Genomic DNA, 19,149 nt, shown 5'->3' on the forward strand with positions numbered 1-19,149 from the left:
GTGTTATATAAAAGGGAAAAGAAAGTGTGGGAAATGATGGCTTTTTCCACCTCCTATCTTCAAATCAAGGCTGGATGTCTTTTTTGAAAACGATACCTCTGTCAAGCTTTTGGGAAGCTATTGGGTCAGTTCAGTGGTAACTAGGAGTTTATGGAGTTCATTTTATTAGATGTGCTATGCAAGGGACTAAAAAATTTGAAGATTCCCTCTAAGCCTTAGAGAGACCTGTGAACTGAATTGATTGGGAAGTATCAGCTGCTTGCGAACACGTGGCCTGTTGCAAGCGAGGGATGGAAATCTGCTGCCTGACCGGCGTAGCTTCGCCCCATGTCCCCAGGTTTTGGATGCCTCCTCACGAGGCCCCTTCCCCCAGGGAGCGCAGGCCCCGGCTCTGCCACCCGCCGCACAACAGCGCGGCGTTCGCCCAAACGCGCCACGCGCCTGGAGAGTCGCTGAGGTGCAACGAGGGAGGCCAGATCTCCCCGAGGCCCCTCAGAGGAGGCTGTTCGGGAACCCAAGAGGGCAACGGGGAGCCACGCGCGGCCCCGACGGCTGCCACCCCTGCCTGGGTGCTCCGTGGAGAAAATAATACTATGTCAGAAAAGTGAGAAATATTAAGTGGGATAGCTCTTCAGAGGAAGTTGATTAATTTATACCAGAACTTGGGTATTTCCATGGCTAGTTATCCGGCTTGGGTCATGTACACCCGAATCCCATTTTAGGGGCAGGCTGTGAACATGGCAGCGCGCTGCCTATTGCAGCCGCATGTCACTTCATTCCTACTGCTACCGCAGGGTCTGTCTGTCACCATCCGAAACGCTGGGGCTTGTGCCCGACGCCGCCCAACCCCCCGCGAGGCCGCCAACGGCCGCCGCCAACGGCCGCCGCCGGGCAGCGGCCGCCCCCAGCAGTGCGGCGGCAGCGCCGCGGGCGGGGGAGGCGCGGGCCGGGCCGGGCCCTGCGCGGGGCCGGGGGCAGGTAAGGGGCGCGGGGCCGGCGGGGCTGCCGGTGGGGGCGGCCGCTCGCCGAGGAGCGCGGCGCGGGGCGGGCGGGCGGGCGGCGGCGGCCCCGCGCCGGGAAGGGGCGCAGCGCTGCTTGCAGCCGCGCGGTACGCGGGGCCGGGGCAGCCTTCTGCCCTTGAGCCTTCGCGCAGCGGGGCCGGACGCTCGGTGCAGCGCTGCCCGCGGCAGCCACGACCGTGTCGGCTGCGGGATCCCGTGGTTCTGCTGAAAACCGTGGCCGAACGTGGCCTGCGCGCGGGGGCGCCTGGGGGCGCGCTGCCTCCCCGCGCCGCTGGGCCCCGCCGGCTGGGCCCGGGGGGGGGGGGGGGGGGGCACGCAGGCGGCTTGGTGCGGTGCTGCGGCCTCCAAGCCAGCGCGGGACCGGGGCGAGAGGAGCAGCTGCAGTACGTTTAAATAAGACCTGCAGCTCGCGTTGTGCATGACGGCCTCCTGCTTTTTTAAGGGTCACACTTCTGTGTCCCGCCTGCAAGTGTGGACAGGGACTGAGCGATCAGCAGGCCTGGCTTCCCTCTTTTCAGCCCACAAAGCCAGTGGTAATTTTTCTTTCAGAGAAACATGTTGTATTACATTTGCACAAATACAAGTGTAGCACATTTGTATTCCTGTCTAGTTCTAAGAAATTACTTGTATAAATGAGCTTCCTTGTCATTTACCTTAATTACGCTATGGTATTGAAAGAAAGTTTCAATGCGATTGAAGCCCAGCTCTCAAATAGTAATCCTTCGAAGCAATATTTCTTTGTGGTCCTTTGTATATGGCACTATGCAGACATGAAGTAATAACATAAATGAAAACAGGTTTTTTTCCCTTTACAGTGCATATTTGCTTCTGTATTTTTGTCATAACCTGAGATAACAGCATCAGAGAAATGTCCTGCAGGGACTTGTTGGTACTGTTTGAGACAAGATGATGTAATTCAGCCTTGCAATCGCAGAAAATACACACGCTGTATTTCATCCAGGGCTATTCCTTTTCTGAAGTTTGATTGTATTTTATACAATTACTTCATATATTGAATTTGTTGTTTATATATTAGGCAAAGCCTAAAAGAGAGAAAATCTCAGCTCAAGCCGAGCCCAATTCAGGCTCTTCTTAGAGTTTTGTGATATTTTCTGTATCCAGGGTCCTGGTGCGGCTGGCAGTGGAGTTAGGATTCCATTATATCCTCCCCGGAGCTGCTTACATGGGCCAGCTTCTGGCACAGCACCTTGGGTTTTTTGGGCATGGCTAAAACTTGAGTATGATGCAGTAATTAAGCTCTTCATTTCTCTGCAGCTTCTTAACCATGTGCGAAGAGAGTGCATGTTATCCAGACTATCCCAACTGTCTTAAAGTACCATTAATCAGAATTCGTGTTTAAGTACTTGTGCATGTAAAACTAACAAACGTGCTGCTGACATTGACAGGCAGGGGAGAGTACATGATGCGTCGTGGGGGGAGGTGGAGGAGGCTGAAGGAGAGGGATTGTTGAGAAAGAGAATAGTGAACATCATTATCTTTTAACTGGAGATTGGGGGAAGTCTGCAAGCGTAGTCCACCAGATGCTGGTGATTACCTTAAATTGTAGTTGTCCGTCAGCGTACAGGCTGGCCCTTGTCACGCTGCGGAGGGCTGTGTGTCGATAATGAGTGATGGGAACCGAAAAAACTTGGCCCTGGGCCTGTTTTCGCGTGGGTCAGTGTGAATCGTAAGAGCTGTTGGTAGCATCTGTTTTAAACTATGCAGAGCTGATGTGTGACAGCAGAGAGTACAACTGCAGCTTCTAAGTGGATGCAGATAGCTGTAGGTCAGGGAAAACCGAAGCGGAGAGCTGTGATGCAAGGAGTTTGTTTTGCATTTTTCTGAGTTATAAGAAAATCAATTTGATCATAGTTATTACCATGCGAGTAACTTTATTTGAACCAGTGGGTTCTGCTTTTAGTTTAATACAGAATGCAATTTCAAGTGTAAAATAATACCACATGGAGAAGGGTCTGCCTGAAGAATTTGAGGGAGAAAGGGATAAAAGCTCCTGGAACTTTTGCTTTTAACTTACACTGACATGAGACTTTCATTCTACTTTTATTGTAAAAATGAAAAAAAACCCACAAATCTGTAAACAACTGTCAAAAATTGGAAAAAACTATTCTGAACATGTTAAGATAGTGCAGATGTTGTGTAATTGATTATTTTAAGCATCTTCAATAGCCTCCTAGAAAAAGAAACCTGATCTTCCCATTTCTACAGCATGGCCTGGGAATGATCAGCGCCAAGAGTTTGGATTTGTCTTTCTTTACCAGCAACTTGCTTTGTGTCTTATACTCCAGGTTTTTTGGGACATGATGTTAGTAGTATCAATACTGTACTTTTGTGCAGTATTTGTAAGTGAACAACTGTAGGGTTTTCTGAAGATACTGATGTGAACAGTCTGAGTTCTTCACTGTCATTTGCAGACTCACCTTAATGTCATGTATGTGTTCGATATGAAGAAATATCACTGAATTAGAAATCAGGTGTAATGTGCAGTTTCCAGACAAAGCCACCCAGCCCGCAGATTCCCTTCTGTGCTGTGCCCTGGAAGTAGGCTGAGCTATGAAACAGGGGCTTCTTGTATGTGTAGCAGCTAGGAGCTGGCTGGTTCTCAGCCTCAGGCATCCTGTCATTCATTGCTCCAGGAGAGAGGAATGCCAGTAACAGCCTGCCTTTATTGTTCAAGCACGGACTGGTAGTTACCTCTTCCTGCTCGCAGTTTTGGAGCACCGGCAGATCTGCCGGCAGCGCTGCGCGGGGCGGTGCGGGCCCAGGGAGCCTGGCACGTGGCGCGTGTGCACAGCCCAGCTGGCGTGCGCGCACGGGGAGCCTGGCGTTCCCGGGGAGCAGCGGGGTTACTGTGCTCTGCAGTAAAACTTGCAGTAGACCGACGGTCCGGGGCTCGCACAGGCCATGTGAAAGAGAGGGCCTCACAGTGCCTGGCACTCACCCGACACAAAGCGAGGTAAGTGGCTGGCCCGGCTGGGAAGGCTGAGCACGGCGTTAGGAATCACGAGAAACTCCCTGTTGGTGCAAACTGCCTTGTGCCCGGAGCAGTGCTGTAAAGACACGCCGGCTGCCCTTGCGCAGGACTCCATCCAGAGCACTGTAGCGCCAAGGCGAATGGGAAACTGTGCTACCGAAGAGAGAGTTTTCTGCTATGAAGCTTTCGGTGGGGGACAGAAACTCGGCTTACAGAACTATTTAATTTATGTATCTTGGAAGAATAACCTCAAGAGGATGTGCTGTAGCAGATTTTTTTAAACATTGTCGTCTGGGTTTTGTTTGTAGAAATGACACCACGATATGACTAACTCACGGAAAACAATAAACGGCCCTTTTCTTCTTACAAGATTTCTCTCAGTAGGTGGTTAACCCAAACAACTGCTTTACAATGAAGACAGAAACAGAAGTTTAATACAAAAACTGCTGAACATTTAGAGGGCAAATGCTTAAATTCACCACGGGGAAGTCTTTTTGCTATATTGATCTTCAGCCTCTTGCATAACTAGCAAACTGGTCCTGCCCTATTTAAGAGTATTACACAGGTACAGTTCCACTGCCTTCAATAAATAGGCACAAATGAAAGGTCTGAATAGGACTGGAGTCTTGCGGAAAACTGACAGTAGATGGAGTAGATCTGCATATTAAAAAAGCCACATATCATGATTTTTCTTGATACCACAAATTGTCCAGGAAAATTGTTTCCTGTCCTAAACATGTCAAAGGCTTCCGTGTGGTCTGTGAAGCAGATCCTCCCCTCTCTTTGAGTGGGTGCAGTGGCTGTTTCGGATTCTGGCAGTTAGGCCTGGGAGTATTTCAGGAGAGTTCTTTGTGCTTAGCAATAGGTGAGGTTGGTGACACTGAAAGCTGAAGTCTCTTGCAATGGGGCAACTCTGACAGCAGCGTAACTGCAGGAGCAAGTAGAAAAAACTTTAAGGCTGCTACCATCCGAGATTCTCCCAGCCGTATAGAGTACAGAAATGCAAATTGTATGTAGCAACAGTGGTCTGTGAACAGAAGCATCAGTTACTCAAAAAATGCAAGCCATGAGAAGTAGTCTTGCTGAACGCAACCAGCAACAGTGTAGCATCCACTGCGGAGCTAATCGTTGAGGCTCTCTTTGTAGTTAGTGAATAGAAATGAAAGTTTAGTTCATCTCATCCTAAAGCAGGCTTCTGAAAAGGTCACGTGAATTGTGATCTAAACGTGCCTTTTTCTTGCTGTTAGTTAGAATTGGTGCAGATGGTGCAAATGATGTTGAAGTGTAGATGACTGTTGTATGTGTCCAAAGTCAGGTGAGATAAACCCTGCTGTACACACTTCTCACATCTAATCAAAGTTGGAAATTCACATTTAGCTTACAGCCTTCCCCACTGTAGCATAGATTGTGTGTATCTCAGTAACTTCCAGAAGTCTTATTATTCTTCTTATCTAGACGTTCTGTCAGGATTGCTCGCACTCCTTTTTATTAGGTTGACCTTTTGTTTCAAAGCACTTAAAAAATCACTGTCACCTGTTTGAAAGGGAGTCTGCTTGACATGCATTTTGTGTGACTGAGTTATCCGTTACCATATGAACAGATACCACTTAAGCAACGTCTATGACAGGAACACAATAGACTCACCTATATTTCTTGCCATAAAAAATTTCTCGTGTGATTTTCTATTAGGCCCTTGATTAGCAGTAGTGCTATAAGGAGTCTTTTAGAAACAAGTTCTGATTTCTTAATTGGATGGTAAAATACAAGAAGCCTAGAAGCTGTTTGAATCTGCCAAGCTTCAGATAAGACTTTAAATTTAGTGATGAATCTTCCCTGAAAGATACTCAGAAAGTAAAAGCTTGTTTTTTTCCCTGTCCCTTGCTTTGTCATTTCAGAAAAAAAAGATGTGTAATAAACACGCTCATGTATAACATCCAGGTACTTATAACTCCATGCTGAAGTTAAAAGGAGAAGAGCCTTGCTTAGCCTGTTCAGAAGTCTTTTTTGAAAGCCTAACTTTGGCATACTGTCCTCTAAAGTACTAGAATACATATGGACTTGCTACTTCTAGTAGACCAGAGCTTTCTGATGGCCTTGAACTTCAAAAGTGAAAGCTGGTTCTCATGGTCTTGCCTTAAACAAATACCTACAGGAGTACCTACTTATATTTAGCATACAGAGAAGTGTATCCATATCAACAAGGGAGCTGAGTGATTGGTTTGGGGGAAGAGTGTTCTGCCCTTGAATTCTGTATAAGCTGAAAGATAGATGAAATGCATGAATTCTGGTATTTGGGTGGCTCATACGCTTTCTAGCTGGGTTCTTAAATGAAAGTAGGTGTGAGTGCCTTGTTTTGTGCCGAATTCAGTATTGTCCGGGTGTCAGGAATGTTCTGGTCATGCTTACCAGCTGTGCCCTGCAAGGTTTCCTGGTGTGCACCTAGGCCGGGTAAGAGAGATGCCTGAGGACACTTGTTCCGTCAGCATGGTGCTGACTTTGGATTTGGGCAGTACTAGCTTTTCAGGGGTTCAGCTAACTTTTCAGGCAGAAGCACTAATGTCAACAGGCTCTCAGTTGCCTAAACGATTAGGCAGTTGTTTTGTGGCTTGCGCTTCTCCGTCGTGGTTGTCTCGGTTTCATCTACACTGTATTTTGTTTGCTTAAGTGCATTTTTGGATCTGTCCCAGTGTCATCAAATAATCCACTGCCTTGAACAGAAGTACTCTGAAAAATGTACAGACATAGCAAAAGTTTACAGTATGTTAAAATGGTCTCATTATTATTTTTCGTTTCTATTTGGAAACCAGATCTTCTAAAGTTTCAGCATATTGGAAACCCTCACTGTGTTCCAGTACTTGCTGAATAGCCTCGTTTCAGAGAGATTAGATGAAGTATCCTGTTATCCTCTGATTAAAAAATCCCTAAAGCATACCATGTTTTCACAGTGATACATAGTAAAATTTTGTCCAAGAAATCTCAGAAGGAAACTGCAGCCAGTCTTGTGGTGTTAATATTTTCACAGTTAGCAGGACAACTGTGGTATTGAGTAATGCTTTGGAGATGATATGTGTATGTGTATTAGGAAATATACTCAGTTTGGATAGGAACACATTTTTTTGGATTAAAATCTATGCATACAGCTGTAGCTGTTCCTTGGATGAATTATGAGTGAATGTTGTTCATTTATGGGTTCTGATGGGACGGTACCCAAACAAAAGAAAGTAAAAATCAGTATTCTGCTTTGCTCAGTTCAATCAAATGAAATAAAACTGAGAGGAGACCCAGGGGTCCTATACCACACAGTTCTTGGAGAGAGCGAAGGAAAAAAATCAAAAACCTTCTGTAAACTGCTGCAGGTATTAGTGAGTCAAAATACTGACGTGAATGAGGTTCTCCCTGTGCAGCCTTTGAAAACAACAGAAAAAAACACAGAACAAATTAGAAATAAATATGCAAACTTTGAAATGGTTAAAACAGTCTATTAAAAATAAATGTATTAATTTATTGATTCAGGGGGAGACCAAGTATTTTTCTAAATAAGAAAAGCATTAGACCAGAACTTCTCTTCCAATTTAAGGTTGGAATGCATTATCTTTCTGCAACAGAGTATACGGTTACTTCAGATAGCTTTATATATAATGGCATATATATAGAAAGCAGTCTATCTGTGTAAGGAGAAATGAGCTTTCTCCAAACTCTGTTCCTGTAGCTGAATTCATGTTTACAAAGCTTTTCCTTGCAGGGAAATGGATTCTGTGGTCTCTTCTCCATAGTATCCACTGCAGGAATTGAGGTATGTGTATTTTAAAACCGTAGCTCTCAAACATGATTGGTGGTGTTGCCTACTTCTGATTCATGGAAGTCATCTTGAGGTGTCTGTAATGAGGCCATTTGTGCAAAAAGTATTGAACTAACTGCAGAATAAAAGAAGACCAAGGTGATGAATCAAATTGAAGCTCTGCTAATCTGCAGGATTTTTCAATGGACTTTTGAATATATTGGGCTGAATAGACCCTCTTTGCCTCAGAAAATGTGAGCAAGAGATAAGGAATATTTCTAAGGGTTTAGGTAAGAAGAAGAAATGGGGAGAAGAGGGGTAGAATCATCTTAAAATTGTCTTTCTGTTGTATCTGTTTCTTTGGTAATAGACTGCTCTTCACAGTGTTTTAGGAACTCCACAAAAGCCTTCTTCCTCTGAGGATTTTATTAGAGAAGTCAAAATGTGGGCGGCAGTGGCTAGTGCCCTGCTAAGGGCCAAAGTCCGACAAGCCGGTACGTGTTCTCTGCCTCGAGGGCCAAAGGGCAGGAGCGCGGTCGCGGCGGCCGCTCTCCCTCCGCGTTGCTGGCAGCGTACCGCTCGAGCGGGCCATACAGCTCAGCCACGCAGCATGAAAGCAGAAATACAGAAGGTGGAAGCTTTGGAGGAAAATCATTTTGTCTGTGTTCACTGGGAGGATGGAAGTGAGAGCCGTTTTCCTTGCGTCTGGCTGAGAGACAACTGCCAGTGCCCTGACTGCTTCTTAGACTCTGCCAAAGCACGCAAACTGCTTTTCGAGGACCTAGATGTTAACATTGTGGTAAAGGATGTCACTCTGACAGATGGAAAGAAGGTATTTAATAAAAATTGATTTTGCTTTATGTGAAACTGTTTCAACAGCACTTGTCTATCTGTAAATTACAGACAATCCCAGGATATGTTGTAATCACGACTCCTTGATGCAGAAGTCACACTGTGTATTTGCCAACCTTTTAGGAGTAATTGTGATTTGAGGAATTCAGATCTTCTCACCTTTTTATGAAATTTCGCTTTATAAATGTCATGCAGTAGGCACAGAAACCCAGTCTTCAGTTTTTAGGATATAATTATGCTTTTTTAAACTCTGCTGTACGTTTCTTCATCACCAGGAGATAGTAAAAAGGAAAAAAAGTAGACATTCCACACCCTTTTAATTTCACTTTGATATGTTCCTTTTTCTCCTTATTCTATAAATAAATGTCTCACAAATCAGGCAAATGGGAAAGTGAAGATGATCTTAATCCATAAAGCAAATGTCATTTTATTAGCTGATGCTTCATCTTCCAACCTGTAAAAGACTTCTACTTAATCTTGTTGGAGCAAACACTCAAACCAAAGTGGAGTCCAGTATTTGGAACTGGCCTAATATGTACATATCTGTATATACATAAATATGTATGCCTATTTAAATATCTGTTCTTGAAAGAGGGGAGGTTGCTGGGCAAGAGAGGACACGAACTTCCCTTTATACAAATTTTAATCTTTCCTGTCATGTATAGAAACCTGATTTATTGTTCAGATTTTATAGGTTTATCTAAAAGCAATACATGGCTCCCTTGATAATGCTAACCCTCATCTATCATTTTACAGTTAAAGACATTTAAAAGATCTTAAAGGTACAGCAGTCAGCCCTTTTGCAGCTGAGGTGCTCAGCTGCGGAGAGTTTGCCCAAGCTGACTAGTGCGGGGGCATGACTCGCTCGGAGGCTAAGGGTGCTTATTTGGGAATTCTGGGCTCCCAAGTCCATTGTCCATCTATACTGTGTAAATTCTTACTTGGAATGGGCAAATGTATTATTATGTTTGTTGCTAGAGGGGTTGTCTGCTTCTGTTTGTACTCAGGCACTGGCGTAAGTAGAGCACTAATCCTAAACTGGTATGGGTGTTTTACCATGACATGAATGGTCAGAACTATGTGAAATGAGAATCCATACCCAGGCAGCAGGCTTGAGAATTCAGCTGGGCAGGTTGCATTGAGTTCGTTTGGTCATGACAAGAGAAACTATATGCTCTCTGCCCTTTTCTTCAGGAACCGAAACAAAAATTGGTATTCTATTTATTTGAAAGGGGGGAAACATTTCAAAACTAGGAGAGAGATTTATCCTCTAGCATTTCTCTTTTGCATGTCTTTTCTTGCCCTTTTTCCAAAACACAAATAGCTTGTAAAAATATTTTTGCTCTCCTCTGAGTTGTAATAAAGTGCTCTCCTCAGTGGTAGGTGCCAGGTTCTGTGATGCCCCACCTTCTGCTAAGCAGAGCTCCCACAGTGAAAGCAGCCTGCCCAGGAGAGGAAGTTGGGTCATGTGAAAATGATCATTTATGAAAGGTATCAGAATTTGGATGATGTTCAGGTTGGGTTTTATTAATCGTTTGCTGTTATGCTACAGGGAATGCTTAACTGTGATACTGTAATTTAAATATTTCATTTTCTATAATTTCTAAGGGTTTTTTAGGTGGTTTACATGAAGGCTTTTTAAATTTTTCATTCTTAATTATCTTCTATTTTTATCTTGCAAGATATCTGTTACCTGGCCAGATGAACACACAAGTGAATACGAAGCCAAGTGGTTGAAAAAGCGATGTTTCTCCGAAGAAGCCAGAGAAGAAATGCGAAAAGATTTATTTTTACCAGGTAGGAATTAAAACCAAATCTGTTGCGTGGGTTTCAAATTCAGGTGGTCTGACCTTGACAGTGCTGTTTAGAAATCCTTGCATGAGAACTAAGGCTGCCCAGCTGGAGCAGCGGAAACCGCTTGGCAGCTCATTGCCCGGCTGTGCATGCAAAACAGGCACGCACCTTCGCCCTTTTCCATCTTCTAACCTATGCGGTGTAGGCAAAGAGCAGTCACTCTTGCCTGCTCTGTCCTGGGCCATTTGCAGAGTGAGAGGTGTTCAGCTGTTTGGGCTGCATTTATCTTCCCTAAAGCCATTTCCCCCAGAAAAAGTTAGTAGGTCGAAAGAATGAGGCTTGTGGACCAGCATACAGACTCATTTGGTCTGCGTGACGAAGCAAATGTGTGTGTTACAAAAATTATTTAAATATTTTTTAGAGAGATTATTTAAATAGACTTGCAAGAGAGTTTTAATTGAAATGAAGCTGTTCTTTCCCTTTGGTGGCCTTCTGTTAAACAGTAACTGTGTAGCACACCAGTATCTTGTGCTGAAGTCCAAGCTGTGTTTGCCCTGCATCTGATACTTACTGCAGTAGCTGACTTTATCTTCAGATACTGAAGCACTTTGTGCAACTTGTAGTGTAACAATGTTTATTTTTTTTTGCAATAAAAATTGCTTACCCTTTCAGGAAATGATTGTAAAAACATAAGGTTTGTCATGATACATAGATGCGCATTAGCATTTCTTCTTTCTTTGGCAGTTTTTCGTATTGTGAGTATTTGGAAAAGTGAAGACACTGTGGAAGCTAGCAAGACATTTTTCAGCCTTTGTAGGGGGATCGCTGTAAATTCAATGTTGCTCTACTTAATGCCCAAAGAAATCAGGCTAGATCTCTAGTGTGTATATTAGCAAAGGTATCAATAACTGAGATTTTAGTATTTCAAGCTTAATGCTTCTGTTTTGCCCCATCATGAAATCTAACTGGATGTGATTTGTCTTCATATGCACGCATTTACATGGTGCTTACTCTCAGCACCTAAATATAATGCTTGTTTTGGAGGCCAGTTCTCCTCTCTGCTACTACTCTTCTCTAATGAAACAGTACAAATAAAATATACAGTAGAGTTATGTTTTTATTCTTTGGGCAATGCTTTCCAAATTCTGTTTTCCATGATTGATGTGAGGAAATATCTGTATGAAAGTTACACTAAATAAGTGCTTGCATTAACTTTGGCTTTGTTCATTCAGCTCTTTCTCATATTCCCAGAAAAGAAATGGCTGGTTATACTAGATAGCTTCTTCTAGTTTTTTCTCAGATTTCCTTTGGAAAAAAGGCTGCAATTATAAATCATGTGAGTTTGCTTGCTAGAAGTTTAAAACCTGTTTCTCATTGTGTGTCAGGATAAGTTTAGAATTAGCTTCTTCTAGTCGGTGGAGTTGCACCAGGGCAAATTACATGCTCTTAAGCAGAGAATCATGTCTCAGCGGTATAGTGTTACAGATGATGGTATGAAACACCAGACCTGCATACTGGTTGAACAAATATCAGAGCAAGCCCACCAGAATGCTATAGTTTGAGGTTAATGTTCACAGCTGACATTTTCGCAGCTGCAGCTTTTTATTTATTTGTTTAATTATTTTTACAAGCAGTTACTTGCTTTTGATGTTGGATATTTGCCCTTTCTTTTGTGATAATTTTTTGTTGTAATTTCTGCTTCCAAGAGTGAGGTGTCAGACATGTGTCAAGCCAGAAAAAAAGAGCAGGTCAGATTTTTACTGTATGATGCAAGTGGCTAGTAACTCTGTCAGTATGACAAATTCCCCTGTAAACACAGTGTCAGGTCTTACCGGTGTGGCATGCAAAGCCCACTGTTTACGTACAGTGAGGCTCCTTTCAGCCCGGCTTCCAGGATTCTTCCAAAAGAGCAGCAGAAGAGCCGTTTGCTGATCCTCGGGTTCTGGCGTCTCAGCGGTACTGCCTGAGGCCTCCTTCTGTATGTGCCCGTCGGCCTCTGTGCGCGACGTGGCTGGCAGTTCGGAAGCGCAGGCCCGAGCAATGCCCTACTACAGGCAGTCAAAACTGGAGGGGCCCTGCGTCAGAGGCGCTGCAGCCCACTGCTGTGTTTTTCAGTTCTTGTTTATTTTGCCAGGCAGATTGTAACAGTGCAACCTTCCAGAATTTTAATTTCAGTATTTCAGCTGGCCATTAGTTGCTTTGCTACAGTGATCTGTGACTTTGGCAATTACAGAGCTGAATTGCTAGCAGAGCAAGTCACGCTTTTTGAAAAGCATGAATGCAGCTGCTTGTAGGCAAGTTGTGCACTATGTGTGTCTGCGGTGCCCATGGTTAGGTCTTGAAACTTGAAGTACTAGCTAAGTATAGGAATTGGTATATACAGTCCTCTCACTTGTATGCACGTGTCACGTGGTGGTGCCCACACAAATCAGACATACATTAAATACATTTTCCAAAACAGTGATGCATGCTTTCCTAAAAGACTTTAAAGTATTTGGCAGATGATAGCAGTTACTCCAGTGACATTTTTTTCTGGTCATTAGCTTCATTGCAGATCAGTTCCAATAACCATTTTGCATTTCTAACTTCTCTGGGAAAAAGTCAGAATTTCCTTTTGAGGCTTTTTCTGAAAGTAACCCTCTGTTCCTGAAAGTAACCCTCTGTTCCTGGAAACTCTTGTACCAGTTATTTCTGAATTGCATTTTCATCAAGGATATAAAATTACTGTCTATTTGGAAAAGGATGTTAGAGACAGATGTCTGCTAGGTTGCTTCCTTGTTTGTTTGTTTACACTATTTTTAGGAAAGAAAAATATTTTTTTTGAGATTATTATACCACATGCCTTCAGCTAACTGCCCATTCCTTTTCATTTAGTAGATATTACTGAGGGCCTAAAATGGAGGGGGAAAAGAAACCCTGAATAAATGCAGTATTTAAAATGTAAAAAGCTGCCAGTTTTCCCATCCAGGCATTTTTAGAGTACTAAATGCATTTAAAAAAATTAATTTCAGTTGCTTTACTCAGAAAACAAGCACAGGAATGAAAGAGGAGGAGAGCCTCTCTATTTCATTTATCCCCCAGTAAAAGATTTTAAGCTGCCTACTGTCTGTAGAACATCACATTTTTTGAAATGCTGAATGGTTCCAAGTGTGGTTTTGGTGCCTGCGTAGTGTCTGTAGGAGCTAGGCAGAGGCCGTCTTCTGCATTCACACAAACTGTAGCGTAGGTAGCTTTTTCTGGCTAAAATGGTATGAGCATGAATTGCGGTTCATTTTTTCTTTTTCAAAGTTACTCTTTTGAAATGGGAAGATGGAGTGATGGATTGGTTCTCTCCAAAGCAGTTCCTTCTTCCCGTTTTGGCAAGCACACAGATCTCGGGTTTTGTTAGTCACAATGTAACTGGCCAATAAGGACACAAAGAAATTGTAGGGGACCTTTGTTTTTATCCCTTATGAAGTGTGCAGCTACATTTGTAAACAAAAAGCTTTTTCACCTCACAATTGCAACTCGGGTGTGAAAGTGAGAACCAGGACTGTCAAGCGCTAGTGTCTCATTCCTGTCTGTCTTACCCACCCATTCAGCTTTTAGAGCATAAGTTCTTTTATTTCTACTGTAGTACAGTGGAAAATATGTTAACTGTGGTCAAGTAGTGGAAAAAATGTGCTGTGCTGACATGATAAAATAATGAAGAACATGAATGGGTTCAATTACCACCAGGAAATCCTGGCAAAGAGTACGGTCCCTGTTTAGTAGAGCTTCCTGATAGAGTCACTGGAGGAGTTCTTGTGGATAAAGACAGGAATCATGTCCCTGTTGTTTAGCATATGGGAGAACAACATGCTTTGTGTGGTACACCTTTTTATGTCAGACTTCTATATAGAGACATTTTTTAAAATATTGTTTTCTGGAAGAACTTAAATGTCTTAGCATCACAGCATCTGTGTGGGTTTATTGTGTATGCTTTCATGTCCCTTTCACAATTCTGGAGCAGCTAATTTGTCAGAAGGTAAATCCTGGAGATCGAACCTTTTCGTGTGGGGCTGAGGAGAAGGAAATATTTACAAATATTGCTTTTTTAGTGTTGACCTATTGTTTGTCTCTCTCTTGCTGAAACTACTGCTCTTATACTTACATGGCTGTGATGGTCTCTGGGATCAGTCAGGACAGGGAGTCCTTCACTGCCTTTCATGCAAATATGCATCATTTAAAAGTAGTTTGTGCATATATCAGGCATAAGTGTTAGAAATTAGACCCCAGCCCTATTTCAGCTACAGGAAGGATTAATACTGGCATCAGGAGATTAGAATTAAACCCTAAGATTTCTCTGAAAAAGCAATTATTATTAATAATAATAATTAATATGTAAAGCATAAAGATTAAAAAGGCTATGAGAAAATCTGTGCTGAAACTATGAAGAAGTCTCCAGACAAGCCTGTGGTACTTATCAAATGCATCTGGTATAAGTAATCGTCCAGTAGTCAACTGCAGAAAGCCAGTATGGTTGTCAGCCAGTTTCTCCTTTGCTAATAGTAGAAAAGTTTATTGTGCATACAGCCTTGAGCTGATATTTAAATCCTGCAAGTTATTCACCATTTTGGATGGCTTTATTGCTGAAAATGACTCTCTTGATTTTAGGCATGACTCTAAAAACTTTTTATAATTCTTTCTGTTCATGGAGACAAAGCCTTTCTAATATTTGGAAAGGTTTATTCAGTGCTGTAAGAGCAGTGGTTTGGTTTGTGCTGTGAATATCTAAGTTTGTTCTTCAATTGATTTTCATCATTTTCTTTGGCATATTTGAATGTTAAATGCACTGGTCAGACTCATAGTATTAAAGTGCAACATTTGGCATTGTCACATATGAAATTTTCATGAATGTGCTAGGGAAATGTGGCAGAGAAAAAAAATATGTAGTAAGATTTGCAGGGAAACTGGTGGAAAACAAATATTCAGAGTAGCTCTAATGGTTTCCCATCAATTCAGAATGATACATCAAGAGAAGTTCTTCCAAGGTGTGTGCTTTATGCAATACTATTCCTTATTTTCATCAGTGAATGTAATGGAGTAGAACAGTTGCATTGAATTTGCAGATGACCCCAACCAGGGGTGGAGTATTAAGAGCCCTGAAGGACCAGGATTAGAATGCTAACTAACTTTGACAAGCGGGAGAAATGGCGAGAACATAAAGAAAAGCTTTATTGGGTTGGACAAATAGTTCTTAGGCCTACTGCTCTAGTGTCCAGCAGTAGCTTAGGAAAAGCACATGGGCCAAGCTGCTCTCTGCAGTCCATTCCCTTTGTATTTCTTCAGTGTCCTCAGTCATTGCATCAAGGATGTTGGGATGTACATTCCTACCTGTTTCCTGTAGTACCTGTTTTAGGGCTGTTGTCCATGAACTTGTCTAATCCCTTTTTTGAGCTTGCTGTTTGCTTCCACAGCTTCCTGACGCAGCACAGTCCAGAACTCTGTTCAGAGAGACAGACAGGGAGACAGGAAACTAAAACCTTATGTATTTCAAAGACTATCTTCTAGTATTGTGCGACTGTGTGAATAAAAGTTCTGCATTCACCTTATCCACTGCCTTCGTTATCTTCTACATTTATATTTCTCCTTAGCCTTCTCCTCTCCAAATTGAGAAGTCCCAACCTTTCTGGTCTCTCCTCACAGCTGCTTTATCTTCTTAATCATGTTAGCTGCTATTCTTTGTCTTCACTCTGACCTTCCTGAGCTTTAGAGACCGGGAAATGCCCTCTGTACTAAAGATATGGGTACACCAGAGTTTTACATATTCAGAAAATGAGGCCCTCCAGCCTGAGGAAAATATGATGCCATTTGACAGGGTCAACTATAAGGTACTGCAGCTAGGCAAATGTGTGAGTACAAGGTAGGGAAATAACCATCTGGGTGGCAATTTTTGCAGAAAAGGTTGGGGGGGTTGATACTCTTCACAGCGTGCATATGAGTCTACACTGGCAGATTGGTTTGCAATCAGGGCAAAAGTTGTTCAAGCCCAAAGAGAAGGGTAGCCTGCAATGCAGCTGAGGTCATCCTGCTAGTCTGTTTGATGCAGGGAGAATTCTGTAGGAGTATATGGGTCCTTGGGCACCTCACATCAAGCAGGACTGCACAGCGCTCCTTGGAGAGCACTGAAAATGAGTAGTGGTCTAGAAGCATCTAAGAAATCAAATGCTGCTGAGAGAGTGAATACTTTACTGGTACGAATGCAAGTGCATATATATGAACAGGTTTTCTTGATGCTATTTAGAACAGGTAAAAAATTGAGCTGAGACAAACTATAAACAATTTCAAATTAAAAGAAGATTTTAAGTCATAAAGTGGGGTGAAGTTTTTCATAGCAATAACTTTACAAGGTGCACTAGACTTCTTCCCTCCCAGATACCAACTGCTGCTGCCTTCCATACATTTCCCAAGGATTTGTAATACTTGGAACTGTACACAGTGCATTTTCAGCTGCTGGCATGTTTATCAGAGTGTCATTACAGAGTACACTGGGAAATGTCAGGGGAGAAAGGCTATTCCTGCAGTAGCTGAAAGACCAATATGCCGCTGGAGGACTGGGAGCCCTTCTTCTCTGAAGCATGAGGTAGGATTTATAACATAACACTGTAAGCATTCACATACCAGCCTGCGCCTTTCAAAATAAATTAAAAACCCACTAAGGACGTTGGCTGCACTTTTCACTGAAAGTGTAATCATTTGAGAGAATTGAAACTTCAAGATCAGAGTGTATAGCCTACCCAGGGCAAGATTTAACTGTTTGCCACTCTCAGTCCATTTTTTTAAACACAAAGTAGCTAAATATCAAAAAGTGCCTAAGAGGATGCTTTGCTTGAACCATTTCTCAGTTTTAGTACCTGCCTGTTGAGTATCCAGTTTTCTTGAAATTTTGCAATTTCCTCATCATGGTGGTACTATAAAGATTAAACATCTGCTCAGCCAGTAGGCAGCGTTGACTGCAGAGCCTGGGAAAGGATAAATTTGTAGTGCCTGAGTGGAATTCACGTTATTGACTATTTCTACACAGAGAAAAGATTTCTCTTGCAGATTATTTATAGAAACATTTTATATTTTGCTTTTGTCTCCCTCAGCTCCATGTAGTTGAAAACATGAGTCCAATGACTGCCTTTGCTGTAGGAGGTCTGGTAGGGAGGAAGACCAAATGAGTTGTTGTTCCTAGGCTGTTCTGCACAGTTTAGCTGCAAAGATCGGATCGGCAGATTTGTTATACAGAGATCAAAGACAGTCCCAGAGGAGTATGCTGAGCTTCACCTGGTTTGCGCTGTCATGGCATGGCTTGGCTGCCCCATTAAATCTACAGAGAATGTGCAAGTCCACTCTGCATGTGGGCAAAGTAAGTCTCGCTTCTCTGCTGCTGCATCCATTAGCTGGTTTTGATTTGTCTGCTTAAGCCTAGGAGCTATTTTTCTTGATACCTGGCTTCTGGAAAAGTAGTTGGTTGCAACAAAAGCCAAAACCCCCAACACCACTGACTGCAAAAGGGACATGCTGTATTAGGCACAACTTCTGGTGAGTGTGGTGAGAATCAGGAATTTAAACAAGAGTTTTGAAGGCTTATGCACTCAGAGGAACCTGGGGCTCTTGGAACTGCAGTTAAATATCAGGTGCATGGATGTATTATCCAAGGTGGGGAAAAATCTCTTGATATATTCCTTGTGATAGTGATATTCCTCTAAACCTTCTTTTTTGAAAAAGGCTAGGAAAATATTGTTTAGCAAGACAGTAGGAACAATTAGGAAAGAAGAGTTTGAACTGAAATATTCCATTAGTTTCCACATGGTTATTTATCTGCACCAGCATTGAAACTTAAGTTTGTCTTTCAAAGGAGATTCTTGGCAGCTCACTATGCATACTAAAAGCTATTTTAATTTAATAACTTACAATAGAGAAAAGGAAAACATTCATATTTTAGTCTTTCCCCCATCACACAAATGTGTGAAGGAATGTATTCTGAGCTAAACACACTGGAGCGGTGAGTAGGAGGCAGTGGAGTGGTCTCACTAAGGAATTTAATGAGGTGAGATTATACGTCGCCTCAAGGATTGCCCTTTTTTCATTTTGTGAACATTTTATGAAACTGAACTCCTTGTCAATCATCCTACAGCTTCTTTGAAATGTAGGGTAGAGTACAGAAGAGGGTCTGTGTGGGTAACTTATGTTTGGCTATGTGTGTTGTGTTTCTTGGACAGTCTCTAAGGTAGCCTTAGCCGGAGGAATAAGGAATATGAGTGGTTGGAAATTTGCAGACTTTGCAACTGTTGAAAACTGTTGTAACTGTGTTGTGTCTCAGTTCAACCTTTCCTCAGCACATTGTATTTTATACTTGCTACCTGTATCTAGAAAGAGAGAAAAAAAACTTGCCCTTTAAATCCTTTTGAGTTGTGTAGCGTCCCTCACTCACCAGGTGGAATTCAGACATCCAATTCTGGAAGTTGCTTTATGCTAATGTGAGAGTCTGCTGATTGCAGCCCTAGAGTCACACTTTGCCAAAAAAAAAAAAAAAAAAAAAAAAGGAAAAAAAGAAAGAAAAGAAAAAAGGTTTTATTGGTATGTCTGCCGAAGGGGCAGTAGAATAAAGCAAAATGTGAGTGTTTATAAATGATGCAGTCTGTGTTTTACAAACACTTTTGGTCTCACTTTTAGTTGCTGTATTATCTCTATGATTGACTGGA

At 42.5% G+C, this 19,149-nt stretch overlaps 1 protein-coding gene across 2 annotated transcripts in view; it reads left to right on the plus strand.

Annotated features, from left to right (window-relative positions):
• Positions 1 to 726: 726 nt before the first annotated feature.
• BBOX1 (gamma-butyrobetaine hydroxylase 1) overlaps positions 727 to 19,149 on the plus strand; it is a 47,964-nt gene continuing 29,541 nt past the window's right edge. Inside the window, exons 1-4 of one of the 2 annotated variants that reach the window (XM_064512871.1) lie at positions 727 to 978; positions 7,757 to 7,807; positions 8,163 to 8,624; positions 10,327 to 10,441. In XM_064512871.1, the coding sequence (XP_064368941.1) occupies positions 766 to 978; positions 7,757 to 7,807; positions 8,163 to 8,624; positions 10,327 to 10,441 (841 nt within the window). In that variant the 5' untranslated portion in view covers positions 727 to 765. Of the gene's footprint in view, positions 979 to 7,756; positions 7,808 to 8,162; positions 8,625 to 10,326; positions 10,442 to 19,149 lie in introns of those variants that run through there. The other variant, XM_026121768.2, reaches the window with a different exon arrangement.

This window comes from Dromaius novaehollandiae, chromosome 5 (genome assembly GCF_036370855.1).
Source record: "Dromaius novaehollandiae isolate bDroNov1 chromosome 5, bDroNov1.hap1, whole genome shotgun sequence".
NCBI classification, from domain to species: domain Eukaryota; kingdom Metazoa; phylum Chordata; class Aves; order Casuariiformes; family Dromaiidae; genus Dromaius; species Dromaius novaehollandiae.